The 24,952-nt window shown below is 42.4% G+C and overlaps 4 protein-coding genes across 7 annotated transcripts; all 4 read right to left on the bottom strand.

The window, feature by feature from the left end:
* Positions 1–311: 311 nt before the first annotated feature.
* LOC133023674 (uncharacterized) lies at positions 312–3,800 on the bottom strand. The gene is made up of 5 exons (XM_061090748.1): positions 3,776–3,800; positions 3,171–3,632; positions 2,498–2,566; positions 1,780–2,072; positions 312–1,396 (listed from the first exon to the last, which is right to left on the bottom strand). Exons 1-5 carry the CDS (start codon positions 3,798–3,800, stop codon positions 524–526), a joined length of 1,722 nt encoding a protein of 573 aa, XP_060946731.1. The 3' UTR covers positions 312–523.
* An 80-nt stretch (positions 3,801–3,880) lies between these two features.
* Positions 3,881–9,564, bottom strand: LOC133022764 (nuclear body protein SP140-like protein). 2 transcript variants are annotated; one of them, XM_061089656.1, is made up of 16 exons: positions 9,285–9,564; positions 8,685–8,862; positions 7,869–8,105; positions 7,563–7,682; positions 7,275–7,408; positions 7,140–7,175; positions 6,997–7,036; positions 6,649–6,795; positions 6,464–6,571; positions 6,173–6,309; positions 5,901–5,969; positions 5,622–5,749; positions 5,377–5,488; positions 5,218–5,292; positions 4,473–4,616; positions 3,881–4,391 (listed from the first exon to the last, which is right to left on the bottom strand). In XM_061089656.1, exons 1-16 carry the CDS (start codon positions 9,426–9,428, stop codon positions 4,293–4,295), a joined length of 1,908 nt encoding a protein of 635 aa, XP_060945639.1. In that variant the 5' UTR covers positions 9,429–9,564; the 3' UTR covers positions 3,881–4,292. The 2 variants fall into 2 exon arrangements, with proteins under 2 accessions (XP_060945639.1, XP_060945640.1); XM_061089657.1 differs by having other exon boundaries at positions 9,292–9,354.
* A 467-nt stretch (positions 9,565–10,031) lies between these two features.
* Positions 10,032–15,833, bottom strand: LOC133022760 (nuclear body protein SP140-like). The gene is given in 16 exon segments (XM_061089651.1): positions 10,032–10,849; positions 10,931–11,074; positions 11,673–11,747; positions 11,832–11,943; positions 12,068–12,195; positions 12,356–12,424; positions 12,640–12,786; positions 12,788–12,900; positions 12,978–13,127; positions 13,329–13,368; positions 13,472–13,507; positions 13,607–13,740; positions 13,895–14,014; positions 14,203–14,439; positions 15,019–15,193; positions 15,549–15,833. Coding segments are annotated over 16 exon segments (1,923 nt in total). The 5' UTR covers positions 15,693–15,833; the 3' UTR covers positions 10,032–10,750.
* A 717-nt stretch (positions 15,834–16,550) lies between these two features.
* LOC133022762 (nuclear body protein SP140-like protein) lies at positions 16,551–24,759 on the bottom strand. Of its 3 annotated transcripts, none has more exons than XM_061089653.1 (16): positions 24,483–24,759; positions 23,914–24,088; positions 23,107–23,343; positions 22,799–22,918; positions 22,563–22,696; positions 22,407–22,463; positions 22,259–22,304; positions 19,465–19,584; positions 19,280–19,387; positions 19,000–19,136; positions 18,714–18,782; positions 18,493–18,620; positions 18,095–18,206; positions 17,937–18,011; positions 17,203–17,346; positions 16,551–17,121 (listed from the first exon to the last, which is right to left on the bottom strand). In XM_061089653.1, the coding sequence occupies exons 1-16, from the start codon at positions 24,624–24,626 to the stop codon at positions 17,020–17,022; spliced, it is 1,908 nt and encodes a 635-aa protein (XP_060945636.1). In that variant the 5' UTR covers positions 24,627–24,759; the 3' UTR covers positions 16,551–17,019. The 3 variants fall into 3 exon arrangements, with proteins under 3 accessions (XP_060945636.1, XP_060945637.1, XP_060945638.1); XM_061089654.1 differs by having other exon boundaries at positions 18,095–18,200; XM_061089655.1 differs by having other exon boundaries at positions 18,095–18,197.
* Positions 24,760–24,952: the final 193 nt, after the last annotated feature.

Genomic DNA, 24,952 nt, shown 5'->3' with positions numbered 1-24,952 from the left:
GGCAGTGCTTAAATAGGAATATGGTAATTTGCAGTGGGCATTTAAAGTATTAACATGTGGATTTTAAGTAAAATCACAATGAGTTAAAGTAGGAATGAAGTAACTTAAAGTAGTAATATGTTGATTTAAGTAAAAATACAGTGAATTAAAGTAGGAATACAGGGCTTAAAGCAGGGATATGGAGATTTCAAGTAGTATTAAATTATTAAGTATTTAAATTTCTTAATTGTGTCATGAAATGTTTATGTTATATAAAGAAATATGTGGTAAACATGGTTATAAATCCTAAATCTTAATAACTGTATTTGAGGAGAATGTTTTTATTGGATGTAGTGCAGTGACATTAATGCACTTTAAATCAAAACACGTCACAACGACGTAACATTTCACTTAATTTACAAAAGTGTTCAGTTCATATCTTTGTCTTTTACAATTCTTGTTTTTCCATCATGTCCGAGTACGAGGCCGTTCGCTACAAAGTTTTTTTTTAAAGAGCTTCTGTTTTCTGGCCTTTCCCATGACATCACTTCCTGTCAGCCAGTCGCTGCAGGAGCGCGATGACTGTGTCCTGTTTGGAGGAGAGCAGCTCCAGGGCTGTGGCTATCCTCCCGAGGGACTCCGCCATCCGCACCTCCCTCCTCTCACGCCTCTTCTCTCTGGCGTCAACCTTGCGGCGAGCCACTCGATCCATGTGCGCCTGCTCCTCCTGCCGCTTCACGATCTCTTGAAGCAAAGCCACGCTGCTTGGCTCCTCGTGTGCTTTCTGCTTCTGAGCTTCACTTTCCGACAGGCTTGTTGCTGACAGCGAGGTGGCGGCGGAGGACGTGAGGCAGGAGGTCACTGGGGAGAAAGACGATGAGAGGCCGAGGACATTCTGACTGCTGCTAACTGGCGCCGCACTGAGACGAAAAGGAATGACGCCTGACGAGAAGCAGGGAGCCTTGCGGCTGGCGTGGTGTGATGCGTTGAGGTCTGAGCCACCGGGCGAGCCGAGGGAGGGCGACGTCGAGGCCGTTTCTGAAAAACGAGGCGAGGAGATAAAAGATGGAGACGGCACAATGGTGGCGGGATGAATAGCGGTCGTAACAATGTCACCGTTGAGGACGATCAGGGGCTTGACCTCCGGAGCATTTGCCGGGCTGATGGTCGCTGTAGCCACCGAGGTCATGGCGGCCATGCTGCTGATGATTTGACTGGTGGCGGCTCCCTGACCCACTGACTCCAAACCACCAGGCAGAGCAAAGTCCCCGTTCGGCCGGACGATGGTGGGGGGCTGAGGTTTTGCGGCGATTTTTGCCAAAGGACAAGGAAGCGTCGAGGCCGCGCTAGCACCTTTGTGTCTCTTGTTGTTGCTGATCTGAGTGCCGACAGTGTCGCAGAGCGTGGCGTCCATCAACTGGAGAAAAGACAGAAAGAAGGAGAAGAGGACATCAATCATTTGTTGAGCAACATTTTTCTAACTTAACATAAAACCCAGTAAAGTAATTAGCTAAAGACACAATCCTTGATAATAGCTCGATAATTTCTAATCTGGTGATGCAGCACTTTGCTTAACTGTGACTGGACAAAACCTGTTTATTAAATAAATAAATGAGATTTATCGGGCAATGCTCAAAGACATGAGGGTTGTGGACTTGGGAAGACCAGATCAGAAAGTGGAGAGGAAGAAGTAAAGAGTAAGAGAAGTTTAATTCAACTCCTCCTGGTCAGATGAACCTGATCCAGTTGTTTGAAGCGTTCAAGCCCCTCATCCCCACTTTTCTCTTTTGTTAGACTCACATCGAAGAACTCCCAGGACGTCTTTGCGTGTCCTGTCTCCCGGCTGCGGTCTTTAACCCTCTTGTACGTGACAATGAGGTTATTCCACTTGCGACGGATCTTCTCCACAGGAAGCACGTGGCCCTTGGAGGCCATCTCCTCCTGGACGCTCTGGAAGAGCTGTGAGCGCTCCCGGGTCTCGTAGAGGCCCCAGCGCCGCCCGATGGCCTCGATCAGACACAGGACGGCTTTGGAGGAGAAATCTGAGCCCGAGGGAAGCGTCTTGTCTGACGGAGCCGGAGGCATCACTGAAGCTGGGGGGTGGGGGACGACACAATTTATTCTGGTTAAATAGTCATCTCAGACAAAAACGACTTAATACCACATTAATATCTCGACTGGTTTAAGATGGCACTTCTCCACCTTCTGCTATTGTACAGAAAATGAAGCCAAAATATCCCAGACACGGGAGCGGCCATCTTAGTGATCAGGAAGTGAATCTGTGGTATCAAGGTCCCACTGAGACTTTAAATGATAAATAACTGCAGCTATACAAAGTTGTGCATTAGACCGACAGAGCCTGAAACAATTATGGTGAAGCAAAGCAAGTCTATTTTAAAAAAAAGTGAAAACTTTAGATACAGGACTAGAGGTGTTAAAAAGTATGAAATAAAGTTAAACACAGGTACTAATGGTGACACGGTTAATGCACCACTATGGTGAAATGATGCTTTACTACCTGGAGCTATCTTCAGGTACGTTTTCCCGTCTCCTGCTGTGGTGAAGAACCGCTCAGTGCTCAGAGGATCTGATGATCACACAACATCACTCATTTTGAATATATGTTCAAACCTAACATTTGTCACATGTTATTCAGACATGTGGAACCACGTCTCCATGCCGATGCTCCTCACTTACATATAGAGTTGCAAAGGGGCGTAAAGTTTCCATGGGAAAACAAAACTACGCAAATTAAACGCTGAGCAATAAAAACATCATTCAAAACTCTATTTTAAAGATGTATGGAATGCAGCACATTCTGCATGTTGAGTTTCAACCCTCCACTGTGCATTCTTCCATCACATGCACAGATAATTCCCAGCATCCTTCACACTACAGCAGGGCTATTGAGGCCTGCTGTAGTGTGCAGGACTAGTCAGGTAATTTTCTATATATATATATATATATATAGTCAAGTGCCCAAAGTTTCCTCAGGACTCAAATCAGCCTATAACAAAACAAAATGTTTATATTTATGTATGTATATGACAAGGTAAATACAGTTAGTATAAATTACCCACAACATTTCCAGTTTATTCCCGTTAATTCCCGTTTACTCCCGTATATTCCCGTTAATTCCCATGGAAAGTTTTCAACTTTGAATATTCCCGGAATTTTGCAACCCTACTCACACAGCAGCACAGAGGCTTTGGAGTCGGCTGCCTGCTGCAGCTCCTCGGCAGTCTGCTCCTCTCCTCCTCCCCCTCCTCCCCCCGCTGCTCCTCCGCAGACAGGCGGCTCCTGGCTGCTCGGCACCGGCGCGGACGTGTGTTCATCCAGCGCCTCGGTTTTCACATGCATCGTGGCGAGGCCTCCGTGCAGGTTCCTCTCCATGATGACGGCTGCTGCAGCTGCTGGAGCTGCTGGAGCTGCGACATGGGCCTCAGCGCTGCAGGAGCCGCGTGCTTCGTCTGCGCAGGCGCTGGTCTGTGGAGAAAGTTCGGAGGCCTCGGGTCTCGCGCAGCCGAAGCCGAGTCCCGCACCGCTACTAGTCCCGCGTGTCGAAGTGGTCTCGTACGTGATGGTCTGGCGCCGGACGAGTCCACTGCTTGGTTTCACGAGGAGAAGAGAAATGGCTGCGCTGTTCACCGCAGCTGACGGATGCGCAGGGCGACTGCGCAGTTACACGGGCTGATAGGCTGCTGGCAACTGTGACGTCAACGCGCACACGGGACATACATACATACATAAAGTACATACAAATATAAAGCACACACACACACACACACACACATACTGTGCTGTTTGTTGTTACAGAACATTTAGTTATATTGAATAAATCTTGTCTACATCATTTCACATGCGCACAAATAAATATGTAAGAAAACAGACATATTATATATTTGTATGAAAGCATGTGAGTACTTTAATAATGTACAGTGACAGGGAAATCCAGGTATTTTAGAGAAACGTTTGTAGACAAGGAAAACACATAGGTATTAAAACATTGGTCATTACAGTGAAGGTGACATGGTAAAACGTACCGAATTAAGTTGTCACATGGTAAGAAGTATCCCATAATAACCAATCTTCACAAGTAGTGGTATAACCTGAACAGTGGGTTTACTGAAACTTCAATTACACTGATAAAAAATACAATCTACACTGCAAAGTGCTTTCTCCAGTTAAGTTGGATAAAGTTTAGACGCCTGAGTTATTTTAATTAATACAACAGGAAAAAGTCACAAAATCCTTGTAACGTTTTAAGCTTTTTTTCCCACTGAGAACCGAGTTTGAAAACGTATCCCTGCTCATCAGGCACCGCTCTGTTCATCGATGTTAAACACCCTTTTGAACTGTGAGTCAAATAACTGCTGCAGTCTGTCCCCCAGGGCGAGGAGTTCAGGGTTAGCCTGTAACAGAACAGAACAGTCCTGGTCACTAAAATACTGATTCATCTTAATGTAAGATAAGAGTTCTTCCATGATTCTTACCTGGTTGTACGAGGTCCAGTTGGTGAATATGAGTTTGAAGTCAGACACAAAATCTCCAACTGTTCCGTATTCTTTCCCCTGGAGTTTCTCTGTAACTTTTTCCAGCCACATCGGAGTCTGGACACGCGTGGAGTAACTTTCCAACTGTGGATGTCAAGCAGAAACTAAAGAAATGCTCAACACAGTCAGCTGTAGACGTAAGACCAGATTCCTCCAGAAGCCAGTTAATAATGTCGTATATTCAGCTAAGAGATCTTTTGAGCATTGTTATAAAACATAATGACGTTTACATCTATGACGTATTATGCTCAGACTTTTAAATACTATTCCAGATGTGTTCTGTTAGTTTCCTCCCTTCTCTGAACGTTGTTTGACCCGCTTATGGAATGATAAAAGAAGAGATGTTCTTCAACAGGCCCGTAAAACTTAGGTACAACGCATGCCCAAATTTAGTCACCCTATCTCTAGATTTGGGGTACACACCCCCCCTATAAGAATCGCTGTCTTGCAAGAGGCAAGGCAGATTTTCACTTATTGGCCTGTGTGTTATCTCCAAGCTTCTAGAGCTCGTCCTGACCTGTAATACTTCTGTGTAATAAACATTGTATACATATCAGTACTGGGTCCGTGGTTTCCTTCCTTAAAACATTGACTTCGACAACACTCTGCTGCTTGAAAGACACGACAATAACTTAGTTATTGGCACTACTTTTTCATGCAGGACGACATCATGCAGCTTACTTACGATGAGGCGTGGGTCTGAAGCAAAGGTTTGTTGGTCATCAGCACTGAACAGACGCAGGACGAGATACTGACATTCCTGTTGATGAAGAACAGCATAAGTGACGGTAGAGACACAGGAGATGAAGATGGACGTGGAGAGAGAGTCGCTCGGTGAGCTCACCAGTATGTGTCCTGAGATCTGGTGGGTGAGGGCTGCTGTCATTTTCAGCTTATCACCGTACCGCCAGTCCTGAGTGGCTACACAGAACGTACAGATCCACGGTCTGCTGTCCCTGTACACACATACACAGACACACACACCACATTAAAACATATTAGTCTGAATAGAAAATAAAGCCCAATGAGCTGAAATTTAAAATTATTCAGTAAAGCTCAACAAATGTTCTGAATTTGGTGAAAGCTCACCCCAAAAGGTTGTCATCTACATGTGGGAGGTGACATTTCTGGTGGAAGGAACAAGGGCAAGAATCACACAGCACCAGGTCTTGCTCTCTTTTACACACACAGCACTCATCGTCGTTGTTCTGGTCCTCCTGCCGGGACACACAGCACGTGACAGAAAGTTTGTCAACACACAGCACAACCACATCTTACTTTACTTCCGCTGGAGCGCAGATATAAAGAAGTTTGATTGCAGAGTCAAGGTCAATGAAAGGTGGAGGAATGTACGGTGAACAAACTTACCAGATCTGTTTTATTTGGTTTGCACAGTCTGCACTCACACAGCAGGGAGTGGATCTTCAAGACTGAAGCCTGAAACAGAACAAATCTACATCATCTTCCTTTGTTTCATAGCTCAGGTGTTTCAAGCTTAAAACTTCCTGTTGCTCTCTCACCACCTCCCTGTCTCCATCCATCCATCATCCCTCCATCCGTCCATTCATCCATCCATCCATGCATCCAAACTGCTTGTCCCAAGATACACACACACACACACACACAAACACACACTATACCTCTATGAGAGCACAGAGTGGTTTTCCTTCACACACGATGTCTTTCCTCCAGCAGCCCTTCTGACTTGATGCCTCCTTTAAAAACTCTATTGGGGTCAACCAGCTCCTCTCTGTTCTGATACACTTTCCACGAGTCCCTGGTGGAGAAAGAGAAGATCGAATGGGACGTGTTGGTTTAGTCGGTTTAGTTCACAGCGTTACACATAAAACAAAGATACAACAACTAATATTCTATAACTTCTGCGATCACCTGACTTTTCCTCAAGCGCCACATTCGATGGTTAACGTTACCTGATGCAAATCGTTTTTGGTGTAAAGTCCCAGCTTCACCTCCACATGACACTTTGAAGACTTTGCCCACTTCTGGCTCCGTCTGGTTCTCAGTCGCTTCGTCTTCATCTGCAAAGGACACATGCTGAGAGTTTGAGAAACTTGAACTCTTCTCAGCATAAATGTATCTTCATATAAACAAGCACCTGTGACGTCGGTAGAATTCTCTTTGTTGCTATGAGAAGCCCGGTCCTCCTGGTTTTCCAGATCATCCTCCTCATTATCATCATCATCATCTGCATCATCATCATCATCATCATCATCATCATCATGTTCTTCGTCTTCCTTAGACACTAAAAAAGGACGAAGCGAATTTGAGGGTATTTAACCTTTCCTGTTTTCTCTCTTAAATAAATACATTTTAAGCATACAAATTACAGGGGAAAATACACTGCCTATTATAGCATAATGACATTTTAATCTTTTACCTGAGATGCTTTGGTATCAAAAAATACCAAGTTCTTCAATAATCAGTGTTGAGCACAAATACAAACCTGTGGTTGCACCATCAGATAGAAACAGGGATCTGTTGGCCTGCAGGGGAGAAAAAGGAATAAATAACCAAGATAAGAACAAATGATAACAAGATGATACTGAGTCTGACTTTAGTTATTTTTTCTATTCAAGATGTTTTCACCCGTCTTTTGAATGTTGCTGATTTCAGGTGCCCTTCCTGAAGAGAAATAGAAAAACAAAGAAAACAATCTTTACCACAAATAGCGTGTGAAGTGATTTGTGTATATTATAGAATAAGAATTGCTTTTCAACAAACCTTTATAAGTCTTGCCAGGGGGGAATCCATACACTTAATGCTGGACTTCCAGTTCCTACAGCCTCCCTTCCCAGAAAACTTCTCAAATTCACTGGGAGTAAACCACTGTTTCTGGAACATAATGCACTTCTCCCCTGAGACACAAGGAGGAAAGGAAATGTGTCATCGTCACAGTCATATCAGTCATATCTAAAATCCAAGCTGATAAAATGAAATCATGTCCTCAATCTACTTTTCCTCCATTTTTAATTCAAGTAATGAAAGAATTATTCCTTTTGAACCTCTGACCTTTGGCCAGGCGCCCCCTGCTCAGACTCCCCTCCTGGGATCCACAGGTCACAGGAAACTGAGTCTTATAAAGTGGCCAATTCCAAATGTCACTTTTCTCTCCTTTCTTCATCGGAGATGCTGGGAAGTTTGAACACAACGTTTAGTTAAGATTTCCTTGTTCAAACAGATCTGTTTACTTGCCGTTCAGGGTTCATCAGGTCATTTCACACACTTTTCTGAAGATAGAAGCCTTTGTTGAAAGGGCACCTTACAGCAGTCAAACTTCCAAGTGCTCTAAGTAAGGCTACATGAGAGGGGACTTACAGAAACACACTTTCTCTGACTTTTTCCTCCGACGTGGAGTCAGCTGAGAGGAAGGACCGGGCTGCTGCTCCTCATCATCCTCCTCGCACATGCTCCTCCTCAACAGCTTCCTCTTCGTTTTCACTGCGCTCACCTGCTCCTCCTCTTCCTCCTCATCTTCAGAGAGCTCCTTCTTTTTCCTTTCATCTATTTCTTCCTTCTCCTTCTCGGGCAGTTGCGTGTTAAACTGGAAAGATCCTGCATAACATGAAAGGTCGGATGTGTAATAAAAACAAGGTTCACATTAAAACAAATAATCTACTTTTTGTAGGTGTCGGTAAGCGAATGTACTCATGTCAGGGCTTTACTCTTCTTAACTTCTTTAATTCTGCTTTGCATTTATTTTTGAATCAATAGTCACTGTTCAGAATGTTGCAATTTATTCAAAGCTAATGTGGCAACAAGCACAATTACTAATTGCTATGTTAACTATATTTATAGAGCGTTTTTCAACAAAAAGTACAAAGTTTTACACAAGAAAACAGCTGGTTCATTTATAGAGGTACATAAATAATCATGGTCATAAAAATCACAATAATAACCTGGCACCCCAAGCAAAGTCAGGAATGCACATTCTGAAAAAAATATGTTTATAGAAGACACCATGAAAAGCCAAGAAACTAATCAATAAATTATTAAAATCAATCCTAAAACAGACCAGGAGCCAGTGTTGAAACAGTCAAAGAGGTGGGATGTGATCAGATCAACACAGTGAAACAGAATCACAATCAATTTACTCGCTAACGATGACCATGAAACCCACGAAGGGCGACTGACCGTCCATGATGAGGCTGTAACGCAGCAGTCGCAGGGTTGGGTAGACGTTCAGGATGTTGTCTTTGAAAACACAGCTCCAGAAAAGGCGGATGTGCTGGGATTGCTCCCGCTCCACCCAGTCCAGCAGGTCATACAGGGCTGTCCTCATGTTTTCTTTTTTCCTCATGCGAATCATTTTCTACACACACACACACACACACACACACACACACACACACACACACACACACACACACACACACACACACACACACACAAACATACGATTATATAATTCAATCATGATAGTCTTTGAAATGCATCAGTTCATATTTCATACACAATAAATAGTTGAGAAAAATAATTTCAATAGCTTCAATGTCATTTGACCCAATTACTGTAAATCAATCACAAATTGTAAAAGTGCACAAGACAAATTAAACAAACATCTTTAATTGGATTTTATTATTATTTATATTCTGTATTATATAATATTTCCAGCTCTCACACGTTGACGCGCGTTTCATCCAATAAGGACCCGTAAGAGGAGTGTGTATGTGTGTGCGTGTGCGTGTGTGCGTGTGTGTGTGGGTGCGCGCGCGCTTGTGCAGCCCCTCTCACCGTGTACCTGTCCTCTTGGATCAGGTCGTGGTCCCGCAATTGGCAGAGGAACGTGCTCGGGTTCTCCATGCAGGACATCTCTGTTTTGTTACAGTGGAGGAAGCGCAGCAGCTCCTCCGGCTCCAGGAAGTCCAGCGGGTCCATCACTGAGGGACTCAACGAGTCCAGATGTGAGACAGAGGATCTGACAGGTCAACAGTCTGTGGGGATTCCAGGTGTGGAGATTGAGTCCGGTGGGACAAGTCTTTTCCTGACGATCTGCCCACGAATGGTTTCTCACTTCCTCCTTCCAGTGACGTTGGGAAAGTGAAACTACTTTGAAATGTTTTTGTGAAGTCGCAGTTCCTGTCCAGATCGCCAGGGGGCATCACTGCACAGCACACCTCAAAGGCTTTCATCAAAGGGAAGTTTATTTGTGTAGCAAAGTTTATTAAACTTTATTCAACCAGGAAGATTGAGCTTATTTTTCAGTGGACACAGGACAAGACAGGCAGCCCAGAGAGAAACAGCTACTGATAAGAAACAGCACAAAGCAGAATGTGAAGATACAAAGAATCACCTCCACGTTCCAAGACTCAGGCCACGCAGCCACAAACATCCACATCCAGTTCCTTCATCCTGCTTCTAAAGACGTTCATTAGCTGAACTTTCAGTCCTGAAGGTGCAAGATAAGCAAAAGCCCCTTTTCCAGTTTCTGTTCGGGCATTTGGAGCAGAAAGTAAAAAGAAGTTCTGAGAACGCAGAGAGGAATGTCCAATTACTTTCTTTATAATGCAGAGGTGATGAGGGAGCATATAGATATAAAATACACACACACATACAAACATATACAAAGTACACACACACAGTAGATACATACTACTTACTACATACTATACTGTTTGTTGTTACCAAACATTTGGTTATTTTGAATAAATCATTTCTACATCATATCAGATGTGCACAAATAAAATAAAAAGACATATTATATATTTGTATAAAACATGTCAATGCTTAATTTAAGTGTAGTGACGTGGAAATCCAGATATTTTGCATGATGCAAATGCATTGGAGAAAATACATTTTAAAATACATATATTTATAGTATATTAGGAGAAGTCACTAAGTTGGGTAGAAAAGGAAAACACTGGTAAATATTAAACAGTGGTCATTACAGTGAAAGTGAACTGGTAAAAAGTACTGAATTGAGTTGTCACATAGTAAGAAGTATCCCATAATAACCACTCTTCACAAGAAGTGTTATAACCTGAACAGTGGGTTACTGAAACTTCAATTACACTGATAAAAAATACAATCTACACTGTAAAATACTTTCTCCAGTTAAGTTGGATAAAGTTTGGACGCCTGAGTTATTTTAATTAATACACCGTAAAAAATTCACAAAATCAAACTATTAAACTGCATCTCTGTAACTTTTAAGCCTTTTTTCCCACTGAGTAACGAGTTTGAAAACGTAACCCTGCTCATCAGGCACCGCTCTGTTCATCGATGTTAAACACGACTTTGAACTGTGTGTCAAATAACTGCTGCAGTCTGTCCCCCAGGGCGAGGAGTTCAGGGTTAGCCTGTAACAGAACAGAACAGTCCTGGTCACTAAAATACTGATTCATCTTAATGTAAGATAAGAGTTCTTCAAGGATTCTTACCTGGTTGTACGAGGTCCAGTTGGTGAATATGAGTTTGACGTCAGACACAAAATCTCCAACTGTTCCGTATTCTTTCCCCTGGAGTTTCTCTGTAACTTTTTCCAGCCACATCGGAGTCTGGACACGTGTGGAGTAACTTTCCAACTGTGGATGTCAAGCAGAAACTAAAGAAATGCTCAACACAGTCAGCTGTAGACATAAGACCAGATTCCTCCAGAAGCCAGTTAATAATGTCCTATATTCAGCTAAGAGATCTGTTGAGCATGGTTATAAAACATAATGACGTTTACATCTATGACGCCATATGCTCAGACTTTTAAATACTATTCCAGATGTGTTGTTAGTTTCCTCCCTTCTCTGAACGCTGTTTGACCCGCTTATGAAATGATAAAAGAAGGGATGTTCTTCAACAGGCCCGTAAATCTTAGGTACAACGCATGCCCAAATTTAGTCACCTTATCTCTAGGTTTGGGGTACACTACCCCCTATAAGAATTGTTGTCTTGCAAGAGGCAAGGCAGATTTTCACTTATTGGCCTGTGTGTTATCTCAGAGCTTCTAGAGCTCGTCCTGACCTGTAATACTTCCGTGGAATAAACATTGTATACATATCAGTACTGGGTCCGCGGTTTCCTTCCTTCAAACATCGACTTCGACAACACTCTGCTGCTTGAAAGACACGACAATAACTTAGTTATTGGCACTACTTTTTCATGCAGGACGACATAATGCAGCTTACTTACGTTGAGGCGTGGGTCTGAAGCAAAGATTTGTTGGTCATCAGCACTGAACAGACGCAGGATGAGGTACTGACATTCCTGTTGATGAAGAACAGCATAAGTGACGGTAGAGACACAGGAGATGAAGATGGACGTGGAGAGAGAGTCGCTCGGTGAGCTCACCAGTATGTGTCCTGAGATCTGGTGGGTGAGGGCTGCTGTCATTTTCAGCTTATCACCGTACCGCCAGTCCTGAGTGGCTACACAGAACGTACAGATCCATGGTCTGCTGTCCCTGTACACACATACACAGACACACACACCACATTAAAACATATTAGTCTGAATAGCCCAATGAGCTGAAATTTCAAATTATTCAGTAAAGCTCAACAAATGTTCTGAATTTGGTCAAAGCTCACCCCAAAAGGTTGTCATCTACATGTGGGAGGTGACATTTCTGGTGGAAGGAACAAGGGCAAGAATCACACAGCACCAGGTCTTGCTCTCTTTTACACACACAGCACTCATCGTCGTTGTTCTGGTCCTCCTGCCGGGACACACAGCACGTGACAGAAAGTTTGTGAACACACAGCACAACCACATCTTACTTTACTTCCTCTGGAGCGCAGATATAAAGAAGTTTGATTGCTCTTCCTGCAGAGTCAAGGTGAATGAAAGGTGGAGGAATGTACGGTGAACAAACTTACCAGATCTGTTTTATTTGGTTTGCACAGTCTGCACTCACACAGCGGGGGGCAGATCTTCAAGACTGAAGCCTGAAACAGAACAAATCTACATCATCTTCCTTTGTTTCATAGTTCAGGTGTTTCAAGCTTAAAACTTCCTGTTGCTCTCTCACCACCTCCCTGTCTCCATCCATCCATCATCCCTCCATCCGTCCATTCATCCATCCATCCATGCATCCAAACTGCTTGTCCCAAGATACACACATACACACACACACACACACACACACAAACACACACTATACCTCTATGAGAGCACAGAGTGGTTTTCCTTCACACAATATTTCTCTCTTCCAGAAGCCTGTCTGACTTGATGCCTCCTCTAAAAACTCTATTGGGGTCAACCAGCTCCTCTCTGTTCTGATACACTCTGCGCCACATTCAATGGTGAACGTTACCTGATGCAAATCGTTTTTGGTGTAAAGTCCCAGCTTCGCCTCCACATGTCACTTTGAAGACGTTGCCCACTTCTGGCTCCGTCTGGTTCTCAGAAGCTCCGTCTTCATCTGCAAAGGACACATGCTGAGAGTTTGAGAAACTTGAACTCTTCTCAGCATAAATGTATCTTCATATAAACAAGCACCTGTGAAGTCGGTAGAATTCTCTTTGTTGCTATAAGAAGCCCGGTCCTCCTGGTTTTCCAGATCATCTTCCTCATTATCATCAACATTATCATCATCTGTATCATCATCTGTATCATCATCATCATCATCTTCTTCGTCTTCCTCAGACACTAAAAAAGGACGAAGCAAATTTGAGGGTATTTCACCTTTCCTGTTTTCTCTCTTAAATAAATACATTTTAAGCATACAAATTACAGGGGAAAATACACTGCCTATTATAACATAATGACATTTTAATCTTTTACCTGAGATGCTTTGGTATCAAAAAATACCAAGTTTTTCAATAATCAGTGTTGCGCCCAAATACAAACCTGTGGATGCACCATCAGATAGAAACAGGGATCTGTTGGCCTGCAGGGGAGAAAAAGGAATAAATAACCAAGATAAGAACAAATGATAACAAGATGATACTGAGTCTGACTTTAGTTATTTTTTCTATTCAAGATGTTTTCACCCGTCTTTTGAATGTTGCTGATTTCAGGTGCCCGTCCTTAAGAGAAATAGAAAAACAAAGAAAACAATCTTTACCACAAATAGCGTGTGAAGTGATTTGTGTATATTATAGAATAAGAATTGCTTTTCAACAAACCTTTATAAGTCTTGCCAGGGGGGAACCCATACACTTAATGCTGGACTTCCAGTTCCTACAGCCTCCCTTCCCAGAAAACTTCTCAAATTCACTGGGAGTAAACCACTGTTTCTGGAACATAATGCACTTCTCCCCTGAGACACACGGAGGAAAGGAAATGTGTCATTGTCACAGTCATATCAGTCATATCTAAAATCCAAGCTGATAAAATGAAATTATGTCCTCAATCTACTTTTCCTCCATTTTTAATTCAAGTAATGAAAGAATTATTCCTTTTGAACCTCTGACCTTTCGCCATGCGCGACCTGCTCAGAATCCCCTCCTGGGATCCACAGGTCACAGGAAACTGAGTCTTATAAAGTGGCCAATTCCAAATGTCCCTTTTCTCTCCTTTCTTCATCGGAGATGCTGGGAAGTTTGAACACAATGTTTAGTTAAGATTTCCTTGTTCAAACAGATTTGTGTTTACTTGCCGTTCAGGGTTCATCAGGTCATTTCACACACTTTTCTGAAGATAGAAGCCTTTGGTGAAAGGGCACCTTACAGCAGTCAAACTACCAGGTGCTCTAAGTAAGGCTACATGAGAGGTGACTTACAGAAACACACTTTCTCTGACTTTTTCCTCCGACGTGGAGTCAGCTGAGAGGAAGGACCGGGCTGCTGCTCCTCATCATCCTCCTCGCACATGCTCCTCCTCGACAGCTTCCTCTTCTTTTTTACTGAGCTCACCTGCTCTTCCTCTTCCTCCTCATCTTCAGAGAGCTCCTTCTTTTTCCTTTCATCTATTTCTTCCTTCTCCTTCTCGGGCAGTTGCGTGTTAAACTGGAAAGATCCTGCATTACATGAAAGGTCGGATGCGTAATAAAAACAAGGTTCACATTAAAACAAATAATCTACTTTTTGTAGGTGTCGGTAAGCGAATGTACTCATGTCAGGGCTTTACTCTTCTTAACTTCTTTAATTCTGCTTTGCATTTATTTTTGAATCAATAGTCATTGTTCAGAATGTTGCAATTTATTCAAAGCTAATGTGGCAACAAGCAGAATTACTAATTGCTATGTTAACTATATTTATAGAGCGTTTTTCAACAAAAAGTACAAAGTTTTACACAAGAAAACAGCTGGTTCATTTATAGAGGTACATAAATAATCATGGTCATAAAAATCACAATAACAACCTGGCACCCCAAGTAAAGTCAGGAATGCACCTTCTGAAAAAAATATGTTTATAGAAGACACCATGAAAAGCCAAGAAACTAATCAATAAATTATTAAAATCAATCCTAAAACAGACCAGGAGCCAGTGTTGAAACAGTCAAAGAGCTGGTATGTGATCAGATCAACACAGTGAAACAGAATCACAATCAATTAACACGCTAACGATGACCATGAAACCCACGAAGGGCGACTGACCGTCCATGAGGCTGTTACGCAGCAGTCGCAGGGTTGGGTAGACGTTCAGGATGGTGTCTTTGAAAACACATCTCCAGAACCGGTGGATGTCCTGGGATCGCTCCCGCTCCACCCAGTCCAGCACGTCATACAGGGCTGTCCTCATGTTTTCTTTTTTCTTCATGCGAATCATTTTCTACACACAGACATACAACACACACACACACACACATACGATTATATAATTCAATCATGATAGTCTTTGAAATGCATCAGTTCCTATTTCATACACAATAAATAATTGAGAAAAATAATTTCAATAGCTTCAATGTCATTTGACCCAATTACTGTAAATCAATCACAAATTGTAAAAGTGCACAAGACAAATTAAACAAACATCTTTAATTGGATTTTATTATTATTTATCTTCTGTATTATATAATATTTCCAGCTCTCACACGTTGGCGCGCGTTTCATCCAATAAGGACCCGTAAGAGGAGTGTGTGTGCGTGTGCGTGTGTGTGTGTGTGTGCTTGCGCAGGCTCTCTCACCTTGTACCTGACCTCTTGGATCAGGTCGTGGTCCCGCAGTTGGCAGAGGAACGTGCTCGGGTTCTCCATGCAGGACATCTCTGTTTTGTTACAGTGGAGGAAGCGCAGCAGCTCCTCCGGCTCCAGGAAGTCCAGCGGGTCCATCACTGAGGGACTCAACGAGTCCAGATGTGAGACAGAGGATCTGACAGGTCAACAGTCTGTGGGGATTCCAGGTGTGGAGATTGACTCCGGTGGGACATGTCTCTTCCTGACGATCTGCCTACGAATGGTTTCTCACTTCCTCCTTCCAGTGACGTTGGGAAAGTGAAACTACTTTGAAATGTTTTGTGAAGTCGCAGTTCCTGTCCAGATCGCCAGGGGGCATCACTGCACAGCACACCTCAAAGGCTTTCATCAAAGGGAAGTTTATTTGTGTAGCAAAGTTTATTAAACTTTATTCAACCACGAAGATTGAGCTTATTTTTCAGTGGACACAGGACAAGACAGGCAGCCCAGAGAGAAACACAGCTACTGATAAGAAACAGCACAAAGCAGAATGTGAAGATACAAAGAATCACCTCCACGTTCCAAGACTCAGGCCACGCAGCCACAAACATCCACATCCAGTTCCTTCATCCTGGTTCTAAAGACATTCATTAGCTGAACTTTCAGTCCTGAAGGTGCAAGATGAGCAAAAGCCCCTTTTCCAGTTTCTGTTCGGGCATTTGGAGCAGAAAGTAAAAAGAAGTTCTGAGAACACAGAGAGGAATGTCCAATAACTTTCTGTATAATGCTGAGGTGATGAGGGAGCAAACAAATATAAAATACACACACATACATACATATACAAACTACACACACACACACACAGTAGATACATACTACTTAGTACATACTATACTGTTTGTTGTTACCAAACATTTGGTTATTTTGAATAAATCATGTCTACATCATATCAGATGTGCACAAATAAAATAAAAAGACATATTATATATTTGTATAAAACATGTCAATGCTTTATTTAAGTGTAGTGACGTGGAAATCCAGATATTTTGCATGATGCAAATGCATTGGAGAAAATACATTTTAAAATACATATATTTATAGTATATAAGGAGAAGTCACTAAGTTTGGTAGAAAAGAAAAAAACACTGGTAAATATTAAACAGTGATCATTACAGTGAAAGTGAACTGGTAAAAAGTACTGAATTAAGTTGTCACATAGTAAGAAGTATCCCATAATAACCACTCTTCACAAGAAGTGTTATAACCTGAACAGTGGGTTTACTGAAACTTCAATTAGACTGATAAAAAATACAATCTACACTGTAAAATGCTTTCTCCAGTTAAGTTGGATAAAGTTTGGACGTCTGAGTTATTTTAATTAATACACCGTAAAAAATTCACAAAATCAAACTATTAAACTGCATCTCTCTAATCTTTAAACCCTTTTTCCCACTGAGTACCGAGTTTGAAAACGTAACCCTGCTCATCCGGCACCGCTCTGTTCATCGATGTTAAACACGACTTTGAACTGTGATTTAAATAACTGCTGCAGTCTGTCCCCCAGGGCGAGGAGTTCAGGGTTAGCCTGTAACAGAACAGAACAGTCCTGGTCACTAAAATACTGATTCATCTTAATGTAAGATAAGAGTTCTTCCATGATTCTTACCAGGTTGTACGAGGTCCAGTTGGTAAATATGAGTTTGACGTCAGACACAAAATCCCCAACTGTTCTGTATTCTTTCCCCTGGAGTTTCTCTGTAATTTTTTCCAGCCACATCGGAGTCTGGACACGTGTGGAGTAACTTTCCAACTGTGGATGTCAAGCAGAAACTAAAGAAATGCTCACCTGTAGACATAAGACCAGATTCCTCCAGAAGCCAGTTAATAATGTCGTATATTCAGCTAAGAGATCTTTTGAGCATTGTTATAAAACATAATGACATTTATATCTATGACGCCTTATGCTCAGACTTTTAAATACTATTCCAGATGTGTTCTGTTAGTTTCCTGCCTTCTCTGAATGTTGTTTGACCCGCTTATGAAATGATAAAAGAAGGGATGTTCTTCAACAAGTCCGTAAATCTTAGGTACAACGCATGCCCAATTTAGTCACCTTATCTCTAGGTTTGGGATACACTACCCCCTATAAGAATTGTTGTCTTGCAAGAGGCAAGGCAGATTTTCACTTATTGGCCTGTGTGTTATCTCAGAGCTTCTAGAGCTCGTCCTGACCTGTAATACTTCCGTGTAATAAACATTGTATACATATCAGTACTGGGTCCGCGGTTTCCTTCCTTCAAACATCGACTTCGACAACACTCTGCTGCTTGAAAGACACGACAATAACTTAGTTATTGGCACTACTTTTTCATGCAGGACGACATAATGCAGCTTACTTACGTTGAGGCGTGGGTCTGAAGCAAAGATTTGTTGGTCATCAGCACTGAACAGACGCAGGATGAGGTACTGACATTCCTGTTGATGAAGAACAGCATAAGTGACGGTAGAGCAGAGGAGAAGAAGATGGACGTGGAGAGAGAGTCGCTCGGTGAGCTCACCAGTATGTGTCCTGAGATCTGGTGGGTGAGGGCTGCTGTCATTTTCAGCTTATCACCGTACCGCCAGTCCTGAGTGGCTACACAGAACGTACAGATCCACGGTCTGCTGTCCCTTAAATTATTCAGTAAAGCTCAAGAAATGTTGTGAATCTGGTGAAATCTTTCTGTTGGTCACTAAGAACCACAGAATGTATATAAACATTACGATTTACAGCTGAGACGGACTTAAGATCGGTCGAGCGTGTGTATCCGCCAATAAAATACGGATTAATATTGCATAAAATTAAGTATATGTGAGTAAATGAACATGCATCACAATGTAAACACTGTTACATAAAGAGAGATACTTCAAATGGGTGTTTACGTCTTGATTGGCTCCTTCTTCGGTAAAAGCTCACCTCAAAAGGTTGTCATCTACATGTGGGAGGTGACATTTCTGGTGGAAGGAACACGGGCAAGAATCACACATCACCAGGTCTTGCCCTCTTTTACAAACACAGCACTCATCGACGTTTTTTTGATTCTTCTGCCGGGACACACAGCACGTGACGGAAAGTTTGTCAACACGCAGCACAACCAGTGAACAAATGGAGAAATTGTATGGATGAATACAACTTACCAGATCTGTTTCATTTGGTTTGCACAGTCTACACTTACACAGCAAGGAGTGGATCTTCAAGACCTTCGCCTGAAACAAGACAAATCTACATCATCTTCCTTTGTCTCATAGTTCAGGTCTTTCAAGCTTAAAACTTCCTGTTGCTCTCTCACTACCTCCCTGTCTCCATCCATCATCCGTTCATCTGTCCATCTATCCACCATCTGTCCATCCATCCATCAACCATCCATCCATGCATCCAAACTGCTTGTCCCAAGATACACACACACACAAACACACACTATACCTCTATGAGAGCACAGAGTGGTTTTCCTTCACACAAGATGTCTCTCTTCCAGAAGCCTGTCTGACTTGATGCCTCCTTTAAAAACTCCATTGGGGTCAACCAGCTCCTCTCTGTTCGAATACACTTTCCACGAGTCCCTGGTGGAGAAAGAGAAGATCTGATGGGAAGTGTTGGTTCGGTCGGCGTAGTTCACAGCGTTACACATAAAACAACTAATATTCGACAACTTCTGCGATCACCTGACTTTTCCTCAAGCGCCACATTCAATGGTGAATCTTACTTGATGCAAATCGTTTTTGGTGTAAAGTCCCAGCTTCACCTCCACATGTCACTTTGAAGACTTTGCCCACTTCTGGCTCCGTCTGGTTCTCAGTCGCTCCGTCTTCATCTGCAACGGACACATGCTGAGAGTTTGAAAAACTAGACCTCTTCTCAGCATAAATGTATCTTCATATAAACAAGCACCTGTGACGTCCGTAGAATTTTCATTGTTGCTATAAGAAACCCGGTCCTCCTGGTTTGCCAGGTCATCCTCCTCATCCTCATTTTCATCATCATCCTCTTTTTCTTCCTCTCCCTGGGACACTAAGAAAGGATGAAGCAAATTTTAGTGTATTTCCCCTTTTCATGAAAATATCAGCAGTTACATCTACATTTACAATTAAGACGCTCACTCTGCCTGTTTTTATGTCTCAAAACAGGCGGGTGAGATTCGCCTAAAACATCTGTCTGAGGAGTACCCAAAGTAAATTGAAGGCTGTTCTTGAAACATTTGGAGTACATGCATTGTCTTGGTGTCTTTTGAAAGGTAACATTCTGAACTCCCCCCACCATTGTTCAGAATCACTCTAAATCCTTCTGGCATTGAGTAATAGCAGTTGGAACACAGTTAAGCAGAAGGTTTATTTCTGTCTAAATATTTTTTGGTAAACAGATGCCTGCAGATGACTCTAGCTGGGACTTGAAGCTGGGAGCTGGAAAACACAATGGGACCCTAGCATGAAGCCTTGATTAGCCCAAGTTCAAATTTGATAACAATACCACAGAAAATGAATATTTTACAGATTTTTTCCTCAGGGCATGGGCGTTTTCCACAAGGCCATTTGGACCTTTTGTAACCATGGTAACTAGAGATGAGCCGGATACTCGGCTGAAACGAGTATCCGGTACGGATAAAGCACTTTTGCCGAGTACGATTATAATACGAGTAATCGGAGTCATTATCTGTGCTCGGACTGAATGAAAATCCTCACACAGCGTCACACTGTCCTCCCATTCACACACGGCTCTGCTCACTCACTCACAGAACAGCTGTCTGTCTCTCAGTCACTCAGGTTCACTGCGCATCGGGACTGTTCCATAGGCTCAGTCAAGGAAGCAGAAATGATTCGTTCATTTCTCGACTGGGTCTTCGGGTACGAGTCTTTGGAAAATTTTTCACGAGACCTGCATTGGCTCAGTAGAGGAGAGCTGGAGATGCGAGGGACGTTCATTGTCTCCCGGAGAAATGAACACTCCGTGTTTCCAGCACAGAAAGACGCGAACCACATCCGTCCACAAGTCACAATGACTGGCCCCGTTATTTTCACTTTACATTCACACTTACTTTACAGTAAAGTTAACCTCTATTAAATACAGTACAACATGACAGTTTGTATGGTTTGAAATTGTCATTTATTATCACACTGGCATTTAATTATCACGGCAAACAATTACACTGCACTAAACTTTAAGTGTTAATGTAAAGTGAAAATAACAAAACCAGTCTGTATGACTTGCGAACGAATACAATTCACGTCTTTCCACACCAAAAACACAGAGTGCTCATCTCTCCGGGAGACAGCGAACGTCCCTCGCATCTCACTCACACACACACACACACACACACACACACACACCCACACACACACACCTGGTGTGGAAATAAATTTAAAAAAAATAAAAATAAAAAAATCATAAAAAAATTTCAAAGTTAAAAAGAAAGTTATGTTGAACCAGCCCACTTCCGGGTTAAATCACACCCACTTCCGGGTTAGGCCCCGCCCACGGATACGGATAATTCATATGGTTAACAGATACAGATACAGATAATGCTGTACTCGCTCATCCCTAATGGTAACCAACTAGGCTTAAAAAGGCTACTTTTACACTCAAAATCATACTTTTATTTAAAGGAGACAAAACCGGTCATATGGCTTAAAATTTATACAAATAAACATCTTTCATACTGTTAGCAACATGTAGCAGTCACGACGGGGACGAAACAATGACACACAATGCTCTGGGACCAGTTGGACACTGTTGCGCAGTGACTTGCTTAGTGTCTCCTTACATTTTTCCTGTGAAGCAGCACATCTGCATGTTGGAAATTTCATTGGCTAAACGATATGCCAGTCATCAGAGCAATCGGTTGCAATTGGCTCAGCCTTTACACGTCAGAAGAGGGGCAAGCTCTGTCCGTCAACGAGGTGTCTCATTGGCTATTGTAGGCTGTGGACAGCCCATGCCATCCCCGATTGGGTCAAGTTTTGATTGACAGCTCACTTAACCCAAAAGGAGCTGCTAGCCACCATTGTGTAACTAGAGATCCTCTGTGTTTACATACAAATGGGAGTTACGGGGGAAAATACATCAAAGTTTACACCGAGCTGCTGGCTGCACTGTGATTACGCAACAGCTGACTGTGGCTATTCTTTGATGTAATATTGTGTTTTGGACTGATTATGTTGCTGGGTTGGATCGTCTGGACCTTTGGCAATGTACCAAGACCTTTTTCTGTTGGAATGTTATCATTCTGTGGATTAATATGATCCTTCTAAGGTGAGTGACGTCGACTTTGTCAGTTTTTTGATTTTGTTTCCGGTCTGACTGAGACGTTAATTGTACCGGCTGTGGGGATCGGATCTTGAAATGGTTTACATCAGTCGAATCAAAAGAATCTCAGCTTTCTAAAGATATGTTGCATTAGTACCTAGCTGTATGACGCAGTTCTGTAAATAACAATGTTTGACACTAATCGCAAAAACAGCCCACCTGGGGGACGCCCCCGGGCCGATGCAGCACAACAGGTTAAAAAAATACATTTTAAGCGTAAAAATTTCATGGGGAAATACATTGAATCCACAGTCATGATTTATGCCCAGGTAAACATACACTGCCTTTTATAACATAATGACATTTTAATCTTTTACCTGAGATTAGCAGGTGCTTTGGTATCTAAAAATACAAAAATGTTCAATAATCATTGTTTTGCACTTACCTAAACCTGTGGTTGCACCATCAGATGGAAAAAGGGATCTCTTGGCCTGCAGGGGAGAAATAGGAAGAAATAGCCCAGATAAGAATAAATGATAACAAGATGATACTGAGTCTGACTTTAGTTATTTTTCTATTCAAGATGTTTTCACCGGTCTTGATTCCATTTTTTGGCGTCTTTTGTATCCCGCTGATTTCAGATGCCCGTCCTGAAGAGAAAGAGAAAAACAAAGAAAACAATCTTTGCCACAAATAGTGTGTGAAGTGATTTGTGTATATTATAGAATAAGAATTGCTTTTCAACAAACCTTTATAAGTCTTGCCAGGGGGGAATCCATACACTTAATGCTGCACTTCCAGTTCTTATAGCTTCCCTTCCCTGCAAACTTCTCAAATCCACTGGGAGTAAACCACTGTTTCTGGGACATAATGCACTTCTCCCCTGAGACACACGGAGGAAAGGAAATGTGTCATTGTCACAGTCATATCAGTTATATCTAAAATCTAAAAGTAATAAAACAATTATTCCTTTTGAACCTCTGACCTTTGGCCAGGCGCTCCCTGCTCAGAATCCCCTCCTGGGATCCACAGGTCACAGGAAGCTGAGTCTTATAAAATGGCCAAGTCCAAATGTCCCTTTTCTCTCCTTTCTTCATTGGAGATGCTGGGAAGTTTGAACACAACGTTTAGTTAAGATTTCCTTGTTCAAACAGATTTGTGTTAACTTGCCGTTCAGGGTTCATCAGGTCAGTTCACACATTTTTCTGAAGATAGAAGCCTTTGTTGAAAATGCACTTTACAGCAGTCAAACTTCCAGGTGCTCTAAGTAAGGCTACATGAGAGGTGACTTACAGAAACACCCTTTCTCTGACTTTTTCCTCGGGCGTGGAGTCAGCTGAGAGGAAGGACCGGGCTGCTGCTCCTCATCATCCTCCTCGCCCATGCTCCTTCTCAACAGCTTCCTCTTCTTTTTCACTGAGCTCATCTGCTCCTCCTCTTCCTCCTCAACTTCGGAGAGCTCCTTCTTTATCTTTTCATCTATTTCTTCCTTCTCCTTCTCGGGCAGTTGCCTGTTAAACTGGAAAGATCCTGCAATTACATGAAAGGTCGGATTGTGTAATAAAAACAAGGTTCACATTAAAACAGAGAAACTACTTTTTGTAGGTGTCGGTAAGCGATTGTACTCATGTCAGGGCTTTAATCTTCTTAACATCTTTAATTCTGCTTTGCATTTATGTTTGAATCAATAGTGAGTGTTCAGATTGTTGCAATTTTTTCAAAGCTAATGTGGCAACAAGCAGAATTACTAATGACTATCCTAACTATATTTATAGAGCGTTTTTCGACAAAAAGTACAAAGTTCTATGCAAGAAAACAACTGGTTCATTTATAGAGGTACATAAATAATTATGGTCATAAAAATCACAATAATAACCCCGCACCCCAAGTAAGGTCAGGAAAATGCCTTCTGAAAAAAATATTTTTATAGAAGACAACATGAAAAGCCAAGAAACTAATCAATACATTATCAAAATCAATCCTTAAACTAGTGTTGAAACAGTTAAAGAGGTGGGATGTGATGAGATCAACACAGTGAAACAGAATCACAATCAATTAATACGCTAACGATGACCAATAAACCCACGAAGGGTGACTGACCGTCCATGAGGCTGTTACGCAGCAGTCGCAGGGTTGGGTAGACGTTCAGGATGGTGTCTTTGAAAACACAGCTCCAGAACCAGTGGATGTTATGGGATCGCTCCCGCTCCACCCAGTCCAGCACGTCATACAGGGCTGCCTTCATGTTTTCTTTTTTCTTCATGCGACTCACTTTCTACACACACACACACACACACACACACACACACACACACACACACACACACACACACACACACACACACACACATACCATTATATAATTCAATCATGATAGTCTGTATAGTGCATCAGTTCATATTTCATACAAAATAAATAACTGAGAAAAACAAACAAATTTCAATCTTTTCAATAGCTTCAAAGTCATGTGACCCAAAGACTATACATCTATCACAAATTATAAAAGTACACAAGACAAATGAAACAAACCTCCTCTTTAATTGGATTTATTATTATTTATCTTCAGTTTTATTTCATATTTCCCGCTCTCACACGTGGCCGCGCGTTTCATCCAATAAAGACCCGTATGATGTGTGTGTGTGTGTCCGCGCGCGCGCAGCCCCTCTCACCGTGTACCTGTCCTCCGGGATCAGGTCGTGGTCCCGCAGTTGGCAGAGGAACGTGCCCGGGTTCTCCATGCAGGACATCACTTTTTTGTTACAGTGGAAGAAGCGCAGCAGCTCCTCCCGCTTCAGGAAGTCCAGCGGGTCCATCACTGAGGGACTCAACGAGTCCAGATGTGAGACAGAGGATCTAACAGGTCAAAAGTCTGTGGGTATTCCAGGTGTGGAGTCCGGTGGGACATGTCTCTTCCTGACGATCTGACCACGAATGGTTTCTCACTTCCTCCTTCCAGTGACGTTTGGAAAGTGAAACTACTTTGAAATGTTTTTGTGAAGTCGCAGTTCCTGTCCAGATCGCCAGGGGGCACCACAGCACAGCACACCTCACAGGTTTTCATCAAAGGGAAGTTTATTTGTGTAGCAAAGTTTATTGAACTTTATTCAACGAGGAAGGTATCATTGAGGTTATTTTTCAG

The sequence above is a fragment of the Limanda limanda genome, chromosome 17 (assembly GCF_963576545.1).
Source record: "Limanda limanda chromosome 17, fLimLim1.1, whole genome shotgun sequence".
Taxonomy (NCBI): Eukaryota; Metazoa; Chordata; class Actinopteri; order Pleuronectiformes; family Pleuronectidae; genus Limanda; species Limanda limanda.
Note: the sequence above shows the minus strand (reverse complement) of the source record. Positions and strands in the feature narration are given on the sequence as shown.